An 18,969-nucleotide genomic window follows, 5' to 3' on the forward strand; every position below is an offset into this window, starting at 1 on the left:
CAGGAAAATGCTGCGACTCTCCTGAGACCCACCCATCAGGGCGCACAGCTGCCCCCAAAAGGAAGAGGCACCTCTGAGACCACTGGGTGTGGACCGGGGTCGAGATGAGGTCCGAGAGTGTCATGGGGTGCCCGCCTTGTGGTCCCGCGGAGGCCGAACACGCATCCGCGGGGCGCGGGGCGGGCCGGCGCCGTCCCGAGGCGGGGCCCCCTTCCTCTCTTGACGGGTGGACGTGGGCGGAGGGCTGTGCCATGCACGCCCTGTCCTTTGTCCCTCCCTCCCTTGTCCTGCCTCCTCTGGCTTCCGTAAGCATCTGCTGTGGTCCCACCTCCTTCCGTCCCCCAGATGCCAGTCGCGCTTCTTTGTGAGACTCTGGGTGGCTGCCCCGAGCCGGGTGCCCACTCGCACCTGCTGCCCGTCTGCCTGTGAACGCTCGGTTCCGGGGTGGGGCGAGCGGGCACCTTAAGCCGGTGTTCCCAGGTCCTGCGCCCCTGACCAGCCGGAATGGCCAGCACGCTGCTGGCGTTACTGTTTTGACCAGCTTTCTATGGGAATAGAAAACCCAGAGGTTTTTCTCTGATTGTGTTATGTTTGAAAACCTTGGCAAAACATTGAGAAACGTTCTCCACTCGCCCGGTCAGGGCGCCTGGATGCAGGTCTCCAGCCTCCGCGGGGCCCTCTGTCTGCACTTGGCGGTGGGTGTGAGTGTGCATCCCGGTCTGGAGATGAACCCCACTTCTCACCGCCTGTGCTGTGCACCCCACACTCAAGTCAGGCAACTCCCGAGGCTCCGTGTCGGATGCCATCTTCCCCGTGGGGGGTTCCAGGGGCTGCAGCCCCACCTGGTTGGAGCCCCCGGTCCAGCGGCCAAGCAGGGTCCCCTCCCCTCGGGGAGTTGGAGCATGGGTGCCAGGAGAGGCGGTGGGTGCAGGAGAGGACGCTCGCTGGCAGGACCCCGGGAGCCACTGACCCCGCTGGGACGGGCCCTGGCCCCAGAGGCCACCCTACCCCACGTTGGCGGCCTGTCGCTCCGTCAAGGGCCCTGGGGTCTCCCAAGCCCGGTCAGTGCCCTTCCTGACCGCCCACAGCCTGCACCATCCCCTGGGCACTTAGACGCTCGCTCTCTGGGCGGGAGGGAGCGTCCCGGGCGGCCAGCGTGGGGGAGAGGAGCCGCACGCGTGTCCCTCCCTCAGGGCCGGCCCCTCCAGCAGCTGTGTGGTCCCCCCCCCCCGGGGGGCTGCGGTGGCTCCTCCTCCGCCAGCCCCTGGGAGTGCTCTGTGGGAGCGGAGCCCCGCCCCAAGACAGACCCGGCTGCCTCGTGCTGGCGAGGGGCACACACCCCTCCTGGGCACGGCCGGGCTCCAGGGCCGGGCAGCTCGCCAGGGAGTGCTCCGGGACCCCGTCCCCGCCGCCACCTGAGTTGCTTCCTGCTTTTGGAGAAGGCTCGGGCCAGCAGCATCTCCTTGGGGTAGGGGCTTCCCTGTGGGGTCCGGTGGGCTGGGGACCAGAGCAAGTGTTTCTAACCCTTGAAACTGGGTGGCCGGGGCAGACCCAGGCCCAGAGCTTGAAGCCACGGAGGGGAGGCCTCACGAGCAATCCTCTTGTCTGCAGGATGCATCCATTTAATAGAAGTTCCCAGCACTGAGCGTGCAAAACCTGTCAGAAACAGTCACACAGGAACCGCGGTGGTGCCCCGAGTCCCTCCCTCATAAGGAGAAATCTCCCTCGCCGAGGCCTGGGCCAGTAGCCCAGCGGCTGAATTGTGCTTCAGGTCTGGTGTTAAAAGGAGGTCAGATGGCGCAGCTGCGAAAGTTCAGCGTAAAAACAGAGGAAAAGGCCGTCATCTGATTCTCTTCCACAAAGTCAAGGGCCGCGGGAGCCCCGGTGACTCGCAGGGCCGCTGTGGGGTCTCACAGCAGCCCCGCCTCCCTCCTAACGAGCCCAGGCTGCCGCCACCTCTCCAGAGCCCGCCCTGCCCCGCCCCTGCCAGGGGCTCGGCTGCGCTGCAGACCCTCTTGCTTTCCATTTCCTTCTGGAAAAGGCTCCCTTCGCTTGCCTGCCTCAGCGGCCCGACTCTGGGCCAGACCCTCACAAGTGAGACCACAGGGGACCCACAGGGCAGACAAGGGTGGCCCACGGCCCCGTGGCTTGGCTGAGAGCGGTGGGCAAGGCCCAGGAGTCAATACCAGCCGTGGCCGTGGAAACGGGCAGTTCAGGGGCTGCAGTGTGCTCTCCTGCTCCGGTGCGAGCCCCCCGCCCGGGCCTCTGCGGTCCAGCCCGGCTCCTGTCGCTGCACTGCGGCCAGACCCGGTCACGAGTTGCGGTGCGTTTGTGCAAAGGGCCAGGAATTGTACAGATTTGTAAAAATAGGTTAAAAAGGCTTCCCACCAGCGTCTGGCAGTGCCCGGGGCAGCCTCGGCCCTCACCGGGTCCAGTTCCGGGAGCAGCTCTGGGCTGGGCGGCAGGCGGGTGTCGGGGCCCTGCGCTCATGCATCACGCGGCTCACGGACCCTGGCAGGACGAGGTCAGCCCGGAGGGCTCCACACGGTGCTCAGAACTGCGTCTCGTCCCGCGTCTCGGGGCTGCAGGAAGCCAGCTTGTTGCCGCAGCTGCTCTTCCGGCTCCGGGAGCTGCTGGCCACGTGGGCCAGGGGGTCGGAGCGGATGAGATACCTGCGGGGAGGGCGGGAGGTCCCTGATGTCGCCCTGCGCCTGGGAGGCTGGGCTGGACGCCCACGCGTCAGATGGGCAGGTGTCTGCACTTGCCCGGGAACCCGGTACTCACACGATGTCGTTGGGCTCCAGCCGCGTGTCCGGTGGGGGGTTGATGAGCACATAGGACAGGGTGTTCTGGTGGTCGTTCATCTCGTCTGCGGAGACAGGGCCCAGTGCGGTCACCTCTCAGCACCCCCCACCTCCGCTCTGGGGGGCCCCGAGGAGCTGGCGGCTCTGCTCCAGCTGCAGAACCCTCCCGGCCCTTCAGCCGTCCTGCCTGAGCCCTCGTCCTGGCGAGCCCAGCGGGGCCGGTCCTCCCTGACCAACGCTGGCCTCGGCCCCCGCGCGCACGGGCATGGGGGCGGCCACGAGGGCAGCGGGCGCTGAGTCATCAGCATCTTAGGATGCGCTGACCCTGAACACGGAGCACACCTGTGCACACCGACACGTGTGCACACACCCGCACTCACACCTAGTGCAGCCCTCAGACTCACTCCCTCCCCCGCCCCCCAGCGCCCTGCATCCCCGCCCCATACAGGCCGCCCCTGACCCACTCCTCCACCCTCCACTTTGGACTTGGCCTCTCTTTCCCAAGACCTGCTCCCGGGGCACCAGCCCAGGGTCCGCCCAGCTCAGTCTTCCAGAGGGGCCCTTGGGCACACTTGGGGTCCGAGCTGCCCGTCATAGAGACAGCCTGGTGTCCCGCTCACGGGGTGGCTGTGGATTCTGGAGGAACCCTGCTCACCTCACAGGTGCCTCTCCGGCCAGATACAGGGACAGGGCTGGCCACTGTCTGGCAGTGACCCCAAGCTCACTGGCAGGAAACGAACGGCTGGCGGCCTCAGTTTACCCATCTGGTGATGCCTAAAGGCGCCTCCTGACCCAGGACTGGGCATCAAGGGGACGGCCCTCCAGGGGGACCAGGCCCTGGGTGGCCTCTGCCCCCAGCCCCTCCCGTTCCCTTCTCTCGGCACTGTCCCTCCCGTTCGGTCCACTGAGGGGCGGGATTCTCTGCGAAGCTGGGGCAGCTGCCCGCTGACTAGCCGGGTGGGAGGGGGGCTACAGCTCGCTCCTCTGAACTGATGAGTTCAGGGCCGCATCTGGCGGTGCATTTGGGACCCGCACGGCGGCAGGCGGAGCGCGGCGTGCTTCCTGGGGACAGGTCGGGGCACAGGCTGGGACCCGGGAGCTGACGGGCATGCACAGACCCTGACGGGCATCAGCTGGTGCCAACCTCGCGTCCACGCCCGGGAAGTGGACAGCCTGACCCCCTCGCCCGCCCCCCGCGTGGGGTCACGAGCCAAGTTGGCTCACGCTAGAGGCTGCGTGCCTCCAGGGTGGGCAGCACGGAGCCGGGCGGTGGGGGCAGCGAGTGGCGCAGGTGGGAGCGGGGAGGCTCCCGAAGGCTCTCAGGGACCCCACACCCCTGACCACAGCCAGGGCGGCTCCACGGGGACAGGCGCACGGTCAGAACAAGGAAACGGAGAGGCCGGTGCCGGGCCGGGCCCCTCTGTGCGGCCGGGGAGAGGCGGAGCCGCGCCTGCCTCGCTGGGCCCTCCCCTCCGGCCTGGACCCTGCTTCCCCCCGGGGGGCACGGATCACGGGCGTTCCCGGCCCGCGGCAGGCCCAGCTCCGTGCTTACGGGGGCCCGGCTGTGGCGCCCGGGGCTGGGTGTGCTCGGTCGCGAGGCCCAGACCCCGACTTCCCTGGGACGGGGCGGCCTCGCCGTGCCTGCTGTGCTCTGGTGAGGGCCCGGGGTGCGGCCGGGGGCTGGCGATGGCACTCCTGGCCGGTGACCAAGGGCAGTGCTGCTGCGATCCCCCTCGCACCCCCTACCTGGCACCGCAAGCCTCTGTGCGGGCCCACCTCCCTCAGCCCGCAGACCAGACGCCCGGCCCGGCCCTGGGCGTCCACGCGCTCCTCTGGAGCCCCACCCTGACCACAGCCTCACTCTCCTCCGTGCACTGGGGTCACCCCTAACCCCAGGGGGCCGGGGCGTGCGGGCTCTGAGCTTCCCGGGATCGTGAGGAACCCCCAGGGAGCGAAGGGGCCTCGGCAGTGAGGCCTGGGGCCTGGACTCTGCTCTGACCTCTGCTGGGGTCTGGGGACACGTCTGGGGGCACGTCCGGGGGCACGCCTGGGGACACGTCTGGGGACACGTCCGGGGGCACGTCTGGGGACACGTCTGGGGGCCGTGGGGTGTCTTCTTGGAAGACACAGGGGGCCCACGCAGCACCTGAGCCTCCGGATGAGAGTGGGGTACAAACGGGCTTTGCCTCAACTGGAGAGGGAACCCCCTCTCGAAGCCCCAGCGGGGGCGTGGAGGTCAACCGTCCACCGGGCTTGGGTGGCCCTCCAAAGGCTCAGGGCGCAGCAGACCCCAGGGCCTCAGGCGCCAGCCCAGGCCTCACCGTGCTCCACCACGCAGGGGCACGGGCACCCTGGCCTGGGACCCTCCATCTGGGTGCTTCCCGAGAGCTGGGTGGGCTCCCAGGGGCTGGCTGCAGGCCGACGGCCACCTGCGTGCTCAGGGCTGGGCTTATCTCAGACAACAGACGGGGCAGAAGGACTGGGGTACTAGGGTCAGTACCGAAGTCAGCAAATGAAGGAGGAAGGTTAAGGTTCCTGCGGTGGGGCGGCCTGGGAGCTCGTGGGCCCCTGCCTGCAGGGACCCTCTCTCGTGTCTTGTCCTGTCTGCCTGCCTGGCCGGGGCGGGCGGCCACCAGGTGGACCGTCGGCGAAGGGTTGGCCTGCCCCTCTGCCAGACTCCGGCCACCGGAGCAGAATTACCTTGCAAATATCCCAGGTTTACCCGATTCATGACATCACTGGCTGTTAAATTTGCTACATCCTCTACGGAACACACAGGAAGAGGGACAGACAGAAACAGAGAGAGACAGGTCAGCAAGCAGCGCAGAGGAGGTGGCCGCACAGCGGGGAGGGGGGCAGGGGGCGGCTGCAAGGCGGGAGGCCCGTCTGTCCCTGAACAGAAGTCGGCCCCTCATCTGCCAGGCTCTGGTGGGGGGGCGGGGGGCGAGGAGGCCCAGGGGAGCGCCGAGTGCCCACCCAGGGGCGCCCGCTCTGGGGCTCAGCCGGGCTGGAGTCCCTGCCAGTGCGCAACAAGGGGCCGAGAACACGGGACACCCCACTCGGAGCCTCGGCGGTCAGTGTGCCACCCGGAAGGGGGAGTGACAGCACCCTCCCAGGGAAGGGACACCGAGAGGGGACAAAGGTAAATCGTGCGGCTGGGGTGTGGCCGGAGGGGCTGGGCAGCTCTCTTGGGCGGCCGTCCACCTCGGACCCAGCAGACGGCCAGGGCCAGGTGACCCTTGGGCAGCTCCTGGGTGAAGCCCGAGCTGCCTCATCCCACTTGGAGGGGACTCAGGGGCCCCTGACCCAGGAGGTGGGCGCCCGGGGACAGAGCCAGGCCTGGGAAGTGGGCAGAGTCCCCGAGACGGAACCCAGTGGAGGCCAGAGCCTTCACCAGGCCGGGTGGCGGTGGGGGGCTTGGGCCCCTTTCGGCCCCATCAACGGAGGCAGCAACTCTGGAGTGAGGGGAGGGGACGGGCTTCTCTCCTCTGGCCCAGCCAGGGTACCCCCGGCCTGTTCACGGTCATGTCACAAACTTCTCCGCAAAACAAGCTACGGAGAAAATCTGCCGATGAAGACAAATGCCCTGGCGGTGTCTCCCTGAAGTCGCAGGGATGGGGTGGCCGTGCGCCAGGAGCAACGGTGGGGCCCCCGTGGCCTGGGAAGAGTGTTTTGGTGCTTGGCCATTCGACCGGCGGCCCCCAGATCTGCCCCCGTAACCCCGAGCTCCAGCTGCTGGGAGGGCAAGGGGAGGGGTGGCCGGGGGCTCTGGGGTCTCCCTGCCACACCCTGTTCTTGTTCTCACGGTACGCAGCGGGCCCCTGTGTTTCTGACCCCAGCAGGACCAGCTGCAGGTGGCCAGTCTGTCCCCGACCGAGGCCTGTGCCCTTGGCTTTCGGGGAGCCCGACCCAGCCCTCCCCACCCCAAGCTGCCTCCTGCAGGAGAGCTGCCTGCTGGGCTCAGCCAGCCTGGGCCTTTATTTTACAGATGGGGAAACTGAGGCCCCAGAGCGGAGGGGTGAGCCCTTCCTCATGGGGAAGCTCCACACGGGGAGCTCCGACGGGCCGCGGGGCGGGTGCCCGGCGGGCAGAGCGCAGCCAGGAAGGCGGATGGACAGACGGCCCTGCCGGCCTTACCGTAGCCGGTGGTGGGCAGCCCCAGGTGCTTCATGCGGTTCTTGACCAGCTCGGAGAGCTCCTGCCGCTCGGATCGCTGGTACAGGCTGAGCCGCTGCTGGCTGATCCACTCGGCCGCCGCCTTCCCCGTGTGCCCGGCGCTCTTGCGGCTCAGCCTCCGTGCCCACGGCAGGCTCTTGCGCCGCAGGAGCGGGGGCTCCGCCGAGTCGCCGCCCACCGCGTGCCGGCTGTGGGCGCCGCCGCTGCCGCCCGGGCCTGCCCGTGAGCCCCAGGGCCCCTTCGCCTCCCGGGCGTCCTCGCGGTCCCCCATGCTCACCGAGACCTGGGACTGGCCGGGGAGGAGGGGTGAGGGCCCAGGAGAGGAGGGGGACCCGGGGACTGCGGGTGGGGGATAGGGGACGGGGATGGGGGAGGGGATGGGACGGGTCGGGAGGGGTGCCGGGCAGAGGATGGGGTGACCCACGGAGCAGCTGGGGTGACAGGGAGGAGGGTAGTCACAGCCCCTGGGGGCACCTCAGCCTCTGCAGCTGGGGAGGAGGTGCCGGGCCAGAGCCCCAAACCACTCAGCCGTCCAAGCTGCTGGCTCTAGGTCTGTCTCTGATTTGCTGGTGAGAGGGGGCACCTCCCTCAACCTCTCCGGGCCTTGCATGTCCTGACTTTGCCATGGGGGCGGGGGCACCTCCTTTGTGCTACTCGGTTTCCTCATCTTGGGGGGCAGGAGAGAGCGGGGGTGGGGCGCATGGTGGGCTGGGAAGTGCCAGGGCCTTGCGTGGCTCAGTCGGGGTGTGGGCCTCTGGGGGTGTGGAGATTGGGATGGACAGCAGGGAGGAAGGGGTACCCGCCAGGACAGGAGCCGTGGCACGAAAAGCAGATGTCATGGGGGCTGGGGGAGCCTGGGCTTCCCATCCTGGGCCTCAGTTTCCCCGTCTGTATGGGGGCTGGGGTGATGCCAGGAGCCCTCTCTGAGCTGCACCTTGGCTGGCGCATCCTGGGGCCTTGCTCCCTGACCTGTCACCCAGAGCCCAGGGCCCTGCGCCCCTGCCAGGCGGGACTCGTGCGTGTTAAGTGCACCCCTGTGGGCCTGAAGGGACCACTCACCTGGGCCCTGAGGTTGTGAGGCTGCAAAGGAAACCAGGGCAGCCTGGGTACCTGTGGGGCTCCTGCCCTGACCCCCAAGGCTGCCTGAGCCCTCGTGGACTCGGGACCCGTGGGCAGGCCACCCTCTGCGGTTCCAGCGGGCGGCACAGGGGCCCCACAGTGCTCTCGAGCCTCCCCTCCCCCACGGGGGGGGTCACAGCCACCCAGGGGATGCCCACATACGGAGGTATGAGGGCCTGACCCCAAAAGGGCCTGACAGCAAAGGCCCAGATCCCCAAACTAGAAACGGGGTGGCCCGAGTCCCAGAGAAACGGGGCCGCCTCGGGGAGCCCTGCTCCTCCCCTTCCCCGCACCTCCGAGGAGAAGACGTGGCACTCGGTCCTGTAGATGCCGATGGGGATCTCGGCGCTGGAGGAGCACAGCTTCTGGAAGAGGCGGCCGTAGGTGCGGATCCACAGGTCGTCCTCTGTGACCTTCATCTGGAACAAGGGAGCCTGGGCTGGGCCGGCCTCCCCAGCAGGGCCCGCCCACCCTGCCCGCCCCGCCCGCCTGGCCCAGGCACTTACGGCACAGAGGTAGCCCGAGCCCGGCGTGGTGTCCAGCCCCAGGAGCAGCCTGGTGATGGGGATCATGTAGTCCTTCACGAAGGACTGGAGAGGAGGGGCCGCAGTGAGGCCGGGCGGTGCGGGCAGATCTGCCTCCACATCCCCTGGACACGCCCGCCGGGCACCCACAGCCTCCCATGCGGTGCGCCCAGCAGACAGAGCTGGGCGGCCTTTCCTGGCCGTGGTCGCTCACTAGGCCGAGTGCACTAGGTCAAAGGGGATCAGAAACCCAGAGGCTGCCGGGACCCGACCCCAGGGCAGCGCTCTCCTGGGAGGAAAGGACAGGGGACACGGGTGAACCCCTGCTGCTCCCCCGCAGGGATGGGGCCCAGAGCCTCCCAGTCCTGGCCGGCCTCCTGGGCACCCAGGGGTGAGTGCTCAGAGAGGGGCACGTGGCTCAGAACTGGGACCGGATGCCGGGCACCGGCCCCCGCCCCTGCTCACCTGATACAGCAGCGTGTCCAACATGCTGATGCTGAAGACGCGGCCGGCGGCGAAGGGCAGGCGGAACATGAAGGCCAGGTTGGAGCCGTTCTCCCGCTCCCTCTGCAGGACAAGGGGCTCAGGCTGGCTGCTGCCCACGGCCGCGGCCGCGCGGGGCAGGCAGCCCAGGGGCCTCTGCGTGCGTGGGGTGTGTGCACGCGTGTGCAGGGCGAGTGTGTGAACACACACAGCAGACGGCCGAGCAGCCAGCTACGCGTCCCCCCAGACACACTGGGGGCCAGAGGCGGGGGTAAGGATTCGGGGCTCTGCTGGGAAGAAACGGGGGCCTGTGCTTGGTTTAATGCCCTGCCGTTGCCATCGCGGAACCCTAACCCTTGCGGTAATTTCACCCCGGAGCACGAGTCCGTGAGCGAGATGGAGGGGACGGCAGGGCGTGCGCGTGAGCAGACGTGTGTGCCTCTGCTGCATGCGTGGCGTCGCGAGGCTCCACGCGGGTCCCTTAGACCCGCTGTGTGTGTCTCCCGTGGCTGCGGAACAGACGACCACAAACCCCGAAGCTCAAAACCACACCCGTTTACTCTGTTGATTCTGGACGTTGCAAGTCCGAACGGATTTCAGGGGCTGGAATCAGGCATCACAGTGCCATGCTCCGGCCGGCGGCCCCAGAGGACGACCCTTTCCTCCCTCCTCCCCGTTTCCAGAGGCTGACCACGTCCCCGGCCTCCCAGCCTCTGGCCCTTCCTCCCCCTCCACGCTGACCTCCGGCCTCCCTCTCGCGAGGCCCCTGGTGATGGCGTGTGGCCCCTGGGTGAACAGGGCGCCCTCCATCTCAGGATGCTTCATGGAATCGTGTTCCCCACCCTGTGCTGGTTCCGGGGCTAGGGCGGGGGCTTCTGGGGGCGTTGTCCCTGCCGCACCAGGTCAGCCTATGGCTGAGAGGTGGCTCTGAGCCCGAGAGACTGTCCTTCCTGCTGGACCAGACACGCTTCAGACAGACAGAAGGTGGGCCGCGTAGACCACAAGAGCCCTCTCGTGGCCCTTCTCACTGGGGCTGCTCCTTGCCTCAGCAGGCTCCTTGCTGCAAAGTTGCACGGCGGGACAGACAGACGCCCGGGCAGGAGGCCTCGCCTCTGTCCCTCCCCACCAGCACGGAGCCCAAGGGCGCACTGGACGGCACGCGGGCATCCAGGAGGGAAACAGTGCGTTATCACATAAGAGCCGCAGAACCAGAGCCGTGTGGCGTGGTGACTCCAGGCTGTGTCTTCCCACGGCGGCATTCACAGCCCAGGTCGCACGTTATGAGGACAAACGGAGAGATTCCCGAAGTCATTAAAGTTGTCAGTTTCCCTTCACTCAGAACAATGAATGGTTTGAGAAGAAAAGAACGAGGACGGGTCAGGAGATGGAGGAGGAAGGAAGAGGCTTGACGTTTTAGTGGCTTCACAGGACTTTCCTGCTTTCTGAACGAGGGCCCTGGTTTCACGCTGTCCACTCTGTAGCGGCCGCGGAGGGTCCAGAGGCTTTAGCCCGAGCTCCAAGGTTGCAGGCGACAGCGAAACATGGGAACACACGAGGACGAGCCCTCCTGAGAACCACGCGGCCGGAGGGAAGCAGGCGCAGGAGTGGACGGGCATCCGGGGCCCTGCCGAGGAGGAGCCGGTCTGAACGGGCCCCTGGCCGAGGTCACCATCACAGGCGCGGAGACTGTTAGAACGATGATGCCACTGGGAGCCTGCGTCCTGGGATGCGGTGGGGAGCCCCGACTCTGGGAGATCTTCCTGAGAACAACCTCCAGGGAGACACGGACGCCACCCTCTGCGCCTGAATCAGCCCCCAGTGCCAGTGCGACCTCTTGGAAGCACGTTGACCTGAATGCCGGAAATACTTCCAGTGTTCCTTCAGTTTCTACTCATTAAACAGGACTTGTCTTATGCAGGTTGTATGCACAGCGCGATCCCATCTTCCCTCCCCATCCTCCGCGGAATCCTCTCTGCGCGGGGTGGGCGCGCCAGCTCCATCTCCCGAGACTGGGTGGCATCACGTGGCTCTGCCCGCCCCCCCGCCGCCCCATCCTCGGCCCTGCCCCACGTGGACCTCAGCCAGCAAGCGCCCAGGGCTGCAGCCGCCCACGGCCCCACGTGCTCACTTCCTGACTTCTCTCCAGATCACAAACCCCAGGACTGGGCTCCCCACCGTGACCCCGCGAGGTGGGGAGGGGCTGCCCGGCCCCGCCCCTGGAGGCGACACCGCAGGGGAAGGCGGATCGAGTGGCGGTGCCTGCCACAGAGGGAGGGGGTGGGAGGGGGATTTGCGACGTCTGCCGTGCAAGGAAAGGGGTGTGGGAGGACGTTTGCTGCGTGTTTGCTGACGGACCTACTTCACGCCCACCTCCGGAACAGGTCAGGGTGCAAGGCCTGTGGGGAATTGGGTTTGCTCGAGGGAAGGCGGAAAGTGAGGACCAGCACCAGGATGTCAGCCTTGACCCCAATTCTGTGCCGGTCATCCCTGCCCGTGCTTGGATCAGACTGGCCCGAGCGCCTGGATACGGTCCGGCTGGGGCTGCTGAGGCCGACTTCCAAAGCCCACGGCCCCAGCCTTGAGTGGAGGGAGGCTCAGCTCACGGGTCACTGCAAGGGGGCGTTGAGGGGGGGCCAGTGGGCCGTCGCGTGGGGTGCAGGCCAAGCCTCCTCCGAGAGCAGGACAGCCCGAGCTCCCGGGCCGCTGACTGAGGCCCCCAGCTGCCATCCAAGGAGCTCCAGGGCCACCACGGGCCTCCTGGGGGAACTCACTTCTGTCGTCTGTCCGGGTTCAGAGCTCCCATGCCGTCCCTCTGTCTGCTGGCGGTGGCCAGGCCAGGCCTGGGTGAGCAGCCATTCGGGGGTCCTCCCCGGTGTGGCACAGGGTAGCCACGCGAGTGCAAGCCGTCCCCTGACAAGGACCTCAGCCCAGGCTCACGGGGAATGGTCACTGCTTCCGACCACAGCGCCCAGGGTCTCCTCCGTGGCAGCCCACCTGCCTCCTGGTTTCACCCAAGGCAGCCTGAGCACGGCCCTGCCCCTTGGGTGGTGGGTAGTGCTGCACTGACCCGGGCAGGGGGCTGGGGCCCACAGACGTGCCAGGGCGGCACCGCCAGGCCCGCGCCGCCCGTGTCCCTGGGCTCCACACCTGAGCCCAGCTGATGCCCTTCCTGGAGCCCGAGAAGCAGACAGCTGACTTCAGCCGTCCCACCGCACTGCTGTGCGACCTGAGGCAAGTTGCGCCCCCTTACCCCCCGCCCCGTCTGTACCGGGACGAACACGTCCCTGCCGGGCAGTTGACAGAACGGGCACGGTTCAGGTTTGGGCGCGGTGTCGGGGCCGGTGTCACCTGGGCTGGTAATTTCTGGCGTGATGGGCAACCTCTGCCCCACACAAGGCCGGGCCAGGCCCTGCCTTAGGGGGACGACGTCCGCTCCTGGCCGATGACCCTGAGGTCTCCGGGCTACACACTCAAGAGCCTCACGCTGGGGCTGAGCCCAGGTCTCTGAGCCCCCTGGCCGGAGGAGGGCAGGCACCCCGGCCTCCCGTGGCCCCAGTCGCCCACTCCCTCCAGGCTGTGGCGCAGGCGCCGCAGCACTCAGCTCGGCAGGTCGGGCGGGGCTGCTTACCTTCTCCAGCCTGGAAAGAGCCAGCGAATAGCTGTCCTTGGCACGGAACTGCATGAACCGCATGTTGGACGGGTGGGTGAGCTCCGTGGTGATGCTGAGGCTGGGGAAGAGCCTGGGCAGGGGGCGGGGGGCGGGGGGCGGGCCCCGGTCACGGGCGCGGGCGGGGGCTCCGGGCGGCCGCGGTCACGGGCGCGGGCGGGGGCTCCGGGCGGCCGCGGTCACGGGCGCGGGCGGGGGCTCCGGGCGGCCGCGGTCACGGGCGCGGGCGGGGGCTCCGGGCGGCCGCGCGCCTCACCGGAACATGGTCTGCACGCTGACGATGGTCTTCGCGTCGGCCATGTAGTCCTCCTCGGCGCTCATGGTGCTCTCCTTGTCCACCACCACCAGGTTGTCGGCGTAGATGATGCCGCACTGCAGCAGGCTGTCCAGGCTGCGGGGAGGCGCCCTTGGGTGTGTCCTGTCCCTCCCGCTCCGCCCTGGCCACCCGGGGAGGAGGGGCGTGGGCAGGGCTCCTCCCGCGGAGCGGCGCCTTACTTGTCCACGGAGCCCTCCATGTAGTAGACCATGGGGAAGCAGCAGATGGCCTCCAGGAAGTGGTGGTCAGGCCTGTGGGCACAGCAGGTCCTGGAGGCGCCCACGCTGCTCTGCCGCCAGCCCCCACAGCCAGCCCAGCCCTGACCCAGGCGAGCAGGGGCCCCAGGACCACAGCGCGTGGGACCAGCGGGGGCTTCAGAGGCCCATGGGGCTGCTCTTTATGTACCCGCGGGGAAACTGAGGCCCCAGGGGTCAGGACAGCTGAGGCTGGACCCCGGCCTCTGGGCTGCCAGGCCTCTGGGGACAGCAGTGCTGGAGGTTGGCCCCTGGGGGCTCACGGTCGTGGGGACCCAGTAGGGCCAGGAGAAGCCCTGCGGGAGGATGATGGAGCACTGCCGAGGGCCGGGGGCTGCTCCCCTCCCTCCCGAAGGTCTGGGGAGCCCTCTGCCCCTCACTTGTTGTCCAGCAGCAGCACGATGGGGTTGAGCTCTCTGCGGGGCCGGTAGTAGGCCCGGAGCGGCACGATGAAGTTGTACAGCCCGTTGCCCGCCGTCTCCGCCGACACGATGATCAGCTTATTCTTGAAGCCGTAGGCCTTGGCGTCTTCATAGCTGTTGTGCTTGCAGCCCTGCGGGGGAGACGCCAGAATCCACCACCAGGGAGGGAGAGAGGGTGCTGTGGTGGAGTCCTCGGCCAAATGGCGCCTCGGCCAGCCACCTGGCCTCACGGGGCTACAGGCCACCAGCCCGCCGCACAGAGCGAGTGTGAGCTGGGGCCAGTGCCGGAGAGGTCACGTCCGGGAGGGAAGGGAGGTATCTGTGCGAGCACATGGTCTTAGCAGATGCAGATACGGACAGATGAATTGTGTGTGTGCACATATTTGGTCGTATGCCTACACACTGTCATGCGTGCACATGTGCACACATTTGGTCATGTGTGTACACACTGCCATATGTGCATGTGTGCACACATTTGGTTGTGCACGTACAAATTTGGTCATGTGTGCACACGTTCTGTCGTGTGTGCATGTGTGTACACATTTGGTCGTGTGCATATACATTCGGTCATGCATGCACGTGTGTACACATTTGGTCGTGTGTGCTTGTGTGTACACACACTTTCTAGCTCTCTGCGTGGAGAGGCTCAGACACAAAGCAGCGGTGAGCACGCTAGGTGCCCAGACCTTATTTCTAAACGTGGTTTCCACTAAAAGGAATCAGGTTTCTTGGAGGAACAGTTGGTTCCAGGACTGGAGCAAGGCAGGAACAAGGTGCGGGGGGGGGCACCGTGGGTTCAAAGGCATGGATGTGTTCAAAGATGAGGGGACACGTTGGAAGGACCAGGAGGCCAGCCTGAGGGCCCACCAGCAAAAGTCCGTGTGTCAAAACAGCGTGATCCATGTGGAATGCCGATGTGGCGGTAATGACCAACTGGTTTACCCTCTGAGTGAAAAAGTGAGGCCACGCTGATGTACACAAATGGCTAAGAAAGGGGAAGCACTTTCTCCCAGTGAAAAGCTGACATAGACACAGAAGGAAGTGGAATCAGCAAACCGTCGGCCGTGGCGGAAGCGCGTCGGGGGAGCTCGGTCGAGACCGGCGTATGTACCTGGTCCCCACGCGTCTCCCCACAAATGACGTCCTAACTGCAAAGGCAGAACAGTAGCTCCTCCAGCAGAGAGACTGGGTGGGCGAGGCACCCGTACCACGCGCTCTAAGGCAGCATCACGGGGAGGCCTCCAGGAGGACGTGGCACCTCTGGGGGGTCCCGCCCCCAGCGCATGGGCCGAGTCACCCCCCCCACCGCCCCCCGCCAGGGACGCTCCACCAAGCCCAAAACACGGAGGCCCAGAGACCCTGGGGAGGGGTGGGGGCAGGGAGCGTCCAGATGGAGGGAGACAAGCTGTGGCTCTGGCCGGGAAGGGCAGCGAGGGCCCCTGGGACAACCAGGGCGAGTGGAGTGTGGGCTGCGGGCCGGGCCGGTTGTGGTGAGTGGACGGTGGTTACGAGAGGGGCACCCTCGCTTCAGCAAGCGCACGTGGATACAGGAGGGGGAGAACACGCCCCTACGACAGACACAGACGTCGGGGAGGGCAGACAGGGTCCAGGACATCCTCGGCGCGTCCTTGCCACTTCGCCAACTTTGCCGTGACCTACCTTGTCCAGCCGCAGGCAGCAGAAGGGGGCTTTCACGGGCAGGAGGTGGCACAGGGTAGGGGAGCTGCCAATGTAGGGCGAGTTGGGGGGGTAGCCCTTCACGTACCTGGGGGGACAGGCAGGAGCCTTAGCTCGGCCCTCGGGCCGTAGGCTGCCACACGGGGGTGCCAGACGCCCGCAGACCTGACTGGGCCGGGTGAGATTGCATGCAACACGCGCGCGCACACACACACACGAGCTTACACAGGCCACGAAAGAACCTTAAGGGGCTCTGATGGCCCATCACCCCCTGGAGCCCCCAGCACCCCAACTCTGGGGCAGACGCTGGCCCGTGGTCCCCACTCCACTGGCTCCCCTGGGCCAGGCTGGTAGCCCCACAGGCTGTACTCCCCCTGCTGTCCCGCGCACACACATGGGGTGGTCGCCCTGCCGTGGTTGTCCCCCCAGGCCGCCTGGAGAGGGGCTGGCCTCCTGCTCCACCTCCGGTTGGCTTAAGGGACGTGGCGTCCGAGGCCAGCCCGCCACCTGCCCCAGGTGTGCAGGAGCCCTGCCGGGCCCCTCGATCTCAGAGCCGGTCCCTGGCAGCCTGTTTTTAAAGCACGTTTACTCCACCACGGGGCAAAGGCAGGAGCAGAGAGCGGCCGCAGTGACAGCCCAGCTGGGAAGCATCGGCCGTGCAGGCCGGCAGCTGGCCGTGGCCCTGGCGTCAGGCGCCGCCTGTCTGTCCCGGACGAGGCCAAGTGGCCAAGACCTGGGGACACACTGGGGTCTCTTCTGTCTCGTAATCTCAGAGGAAGACCTGGGCCCAAACCCAGGGCAGCATGATGGTTCAGGATGGGCCAGTGGCCTCCAGGCCCGGACGGCACCTCACCCAGGGCTCCCCTGTCGCTGACCTCTGCAGACCATGCTCAGAGGGCGGCCACCCTGCCAAGCGGGCCGTGGCACTGAGGCCTGGCCACCCAGGGCGTGATAGGGGAGGACGAGGGGTGAGGGCGGGCACCGCCTGGCCTTCCTGTCCACGAGCTGGGTCCCCAGAAGATTCCACTTGCCAAACAAGGTCTCCGGGGAAGCTGTTTGGAAGCCTTGTTCAGAGCATGGTGCAGACCCAGGACCAGCGCTGCCGGCCTGCCTCTTCCTGGGCGCCGGGCACTCACGTGCTGCACCTCCCCTCTCCCGTGGAAGGTTTCTGTTCCCCCTCCAGCCCCGGCGGCACTCACTCCGCCACAGACAGCCCCTCCTCGTCCGACGGCGTCATCTCGTCCTCCGACTGGTCACTCAGCAGGTCGCAGGGCAGCAGGGTCGAGCTGTCGGCCACCTCCAGCACGGGCGCGATGCTGGGCCGCCGGCTGCCCGAGCCGTTCTCCGTGGGGAGCGCCAGCTTGCTGCCCCCGCTGCCTCCGCCGCTCTGTGCTGGCCGGCACTCCGTGTTCTGGAGGTCCATGGCCACTGTCCCTGGAACAGAGCGGCTGAACTTGGCTGGAAGCCCCTCCCCTGTCTGTCCTGGGGGCAGGGGTTCCCAGTGACCCTTGACGCAGGGCAGTCCCACCCGGGCAGGCACTTGGACGTCGATGCCGACAAAGGTCCCCACAGGAAGGCGGGATGCCCCCACGGGACAGATGTGCAAACTGAGGCCAGAGAGACGGGACTTGCCCAGGGTTGCGCTGCAGGCCTGAGCACCTGGGTCTTCTGGGAGGGTCCCCTGCCCGCCCCGCCCGCCCCGCCGGGAGCTGGGCCCGGCCTCACCCATGGAGGCGATGATACTGTGCACGGGCAGGCGGGACGAGCCCTCGTACAGCCCCTGCCCCGCGGAGCCCTTCTTCTTCTGCTTCTCCTCCTGCTTGAAGATGAAGGCCGAGTTCTCCTCCTTGGTGATGTTGATGTAGAAGCAGGTGTCGGAGGCGGCCAGGATGTGCCGGGGCCCCGGGTTCAGCAGGATGCTCTTGTTCTCCTCCCGCTTCAGGCCAATGAGACACACGCCGTACCTGAGCGGGCAGGGCGGGGGCTCGCTGGGGCCCAAAGCTGCCCCTCCTGGGCTCCCTGGGGGCTGACGGTGCAGCCCTCCCCTCGTGGGTGTCGGGACCCCTTCCCACTCGACCCAAAGACCCACGAGGGCAGCCTCGAGGGAGCCTGAGAGAGAGAGAGAGAGGCCCCGCGCGGGTCTCACGGCTGAGAGGGCGAGATGTCTGACCCTGAGGCCCCGCTGGTCCACCCCGCAGCGGGCACGGGCCACGCCCATTTCAGCCTCCGGACCCCGCCCCGCACTCCTCCCACCCTGGCCCGGAGCGGGCCGGGGGGCCGTACTTCTTGTGCGCGTGGAAGGCAGCGTAGGTGAAGCTCTTGCCCTCGTACTCGCGGAAGAACTTGCTGTCGCCCATGCGGATGTGGTAGACCTCGTTGCCCGAGCAGCGTCCGTACATGCGCTGCCACTGCTCTGGTGAGTCCTGGCCTTCCCTGGGGCGTGGGGAGGATGTCACCCCCACGGTGCGCCCGCCCAGCGGGGCTATGTTGCCCCCCCAGTGTGGCTTCTGCCGCTGTGGGTGGAAGCCAGCGTGACCCCTGACCCCAGCCCCCCCCGTCTGGCTGAGACTAGACCTGGTGGCCTGATGGGTCCTTGGCCAGTTTTAAAAAGCTGTGAACACGGTGGTCTGAGTTTTAGGGGTGTCACAATGTTTCCGAGTCAAGACTGGCCTCTGTGGCCTGTGGTCCTCCCAGGAGCCCCGGGCCACGTCCTCTTCCCCTGCCTGGTCCCTCCCCTAGGGCCGCCCAGGCCCCACAAGGAGCCGAGGCCACCCGTCGGGGCCCCCCACACCCCAGCCTGGTCTTCCCAGAGAGAAGATGGCGCCCCTCCTCTGTCCCAGGGCAGCCCCTCGCCTCAGGCTCTGCCTGGGACCCCAGCCCAGGTGCCAAACACCAAACGCGCCTTCTCTTACAAACCAAGCCCCGCAGGACCCCGTCACTGTGCCTCAATCCCAGGGCTCTCCTGCTGCCCCCGCTACGGCCCTCTGCTCCACGGTGGGCCCCGCCTGCCATTCCCAGCAGCCCCCAGGCCGTCCCCCAGCTCCAACCCCTCGCTCGGCAAGGCACCGACTGCTTCCTCAGCTGGGTCCATGGCGGTCGCCCGCCGCGGCATCCTTGCCGTTCCCCCGGGCCTTGCCCCGCTCCCATCACAGGTCTCCTCAACGCCTCCCGCTCCCCCAGCAGCCCCCTCGTCTCCCCGGCTGCGCGGCCCTGGGGGCAGCACTCACTGGCCGCGGGATGTGTGCACCAGCAGGGTGATGAGGGTGGGTGTGGCCGGGCAGATGCAGCTCAGGGCCAGCATGGCGTACTTGCACTCCTCCTCACACACCACGTGCTCTGTGGGCAGGAGCGCCAGGGCCACCGCACGGCTCTTGCTGCCCCACGGCAGATGCCCCCTTGCCCGGCAGCCCCCAGAACCCCTCCCTCCTCTGCTCAGCCCCATCCAGTGCCCCGCCCCCGGGAGCCTGTTCATTCTCTCGGCCCTTCTGTGCTTGTCTCCGGGCTTGACCAAGAGCTCCAGGGCTGGG

The 18,969-nt window shown here is 67.5% G+C and overlaps 1 protein-coding gene across 14 annotated transcripts in view; it reads right to left on the minus strand.

The window, feature by feature from the left end:
* Nucleotides 1-1,596: 1,596 nt before the first annotated feature.
* KCNT1 (potassium sodium-activated channel subfamily T member 1) overlaps nucleotides 1,597-18,969 on the minus strand; it is a 72,189-nt gene continuing 54,816 nt past the window's right edge. For 7 of the 14 annotated variants that reach the window (XM_082469337.1, XM_082469347.1, XM_082469339.1 and 4 more), the window contains 17 exons: nucleotides 18,670-18,778; nucleotides 17,726-17,875; nucleotides 17,168-17,406; nucleotides 16,642-16,876; nucleotides 15,425-15,530; nucleotides 13,724-13,896; nucleotides 13,269-13,340; nucleotides 13,030-13,164; nucleotides 12,735-12,846; nucleotides 9,089-9,190; nucleotides 8,606-8,689; nucleotides 8,393-8,518; nucleotides 8,040-8,060; nucleotides 6,942-7,269; nucleotides 5,505-5,567; nucleotides 2,785-2,869; nucleotides 1,597-2,672 (listed from right to left, as the gene is read on the minus strand). In XM_082469337.1, the coding sequence (XP_082325463.1) occupies nucleotides 2,552-2,672; nucleotides 2,785-2,869; nucleotides 5,505-5,567; nucleotides 6,942-7,269; nucleotides 8,040-8,060; nucleotides 8,393-8,518; nucleotides 8,606-8,689; nucleotides 9,089-9,190; nucleotides 12,735-12,846; nucleotides 13,030-13,164; nucleotides 13,269-13,340; nucleotides 13,724-13,896; nucleotides 15,425-15,530; nucleotides 16,642-16,876; nucleotides 17,168-17,406; nucleotides 17,726-17,875; nucleotides 18,670-18,778 (2,261 nt within the window). In that variant the 3' untranslated portion in view covers nucleotides 1,597-2,551. The other 7 variants (XM_082469346.1, XM_082469341.1, XM_082469348.1 and 4 more) reach the window with 5 other exon arrangements.

This window comes from Balaenoptera physalus (genome assembly GCF_965194825.1).
Source record: "Balaenoptera physalus genome assembly, chromosome: 7".
In the NCBI taxonomy this organism is placed as follows: Eukaryota; Metazoa; Chordata; class Mammalia; order Artiodactyla; family Balaenopteridae; genus Balaenoptera; species Balaenoptera physalus.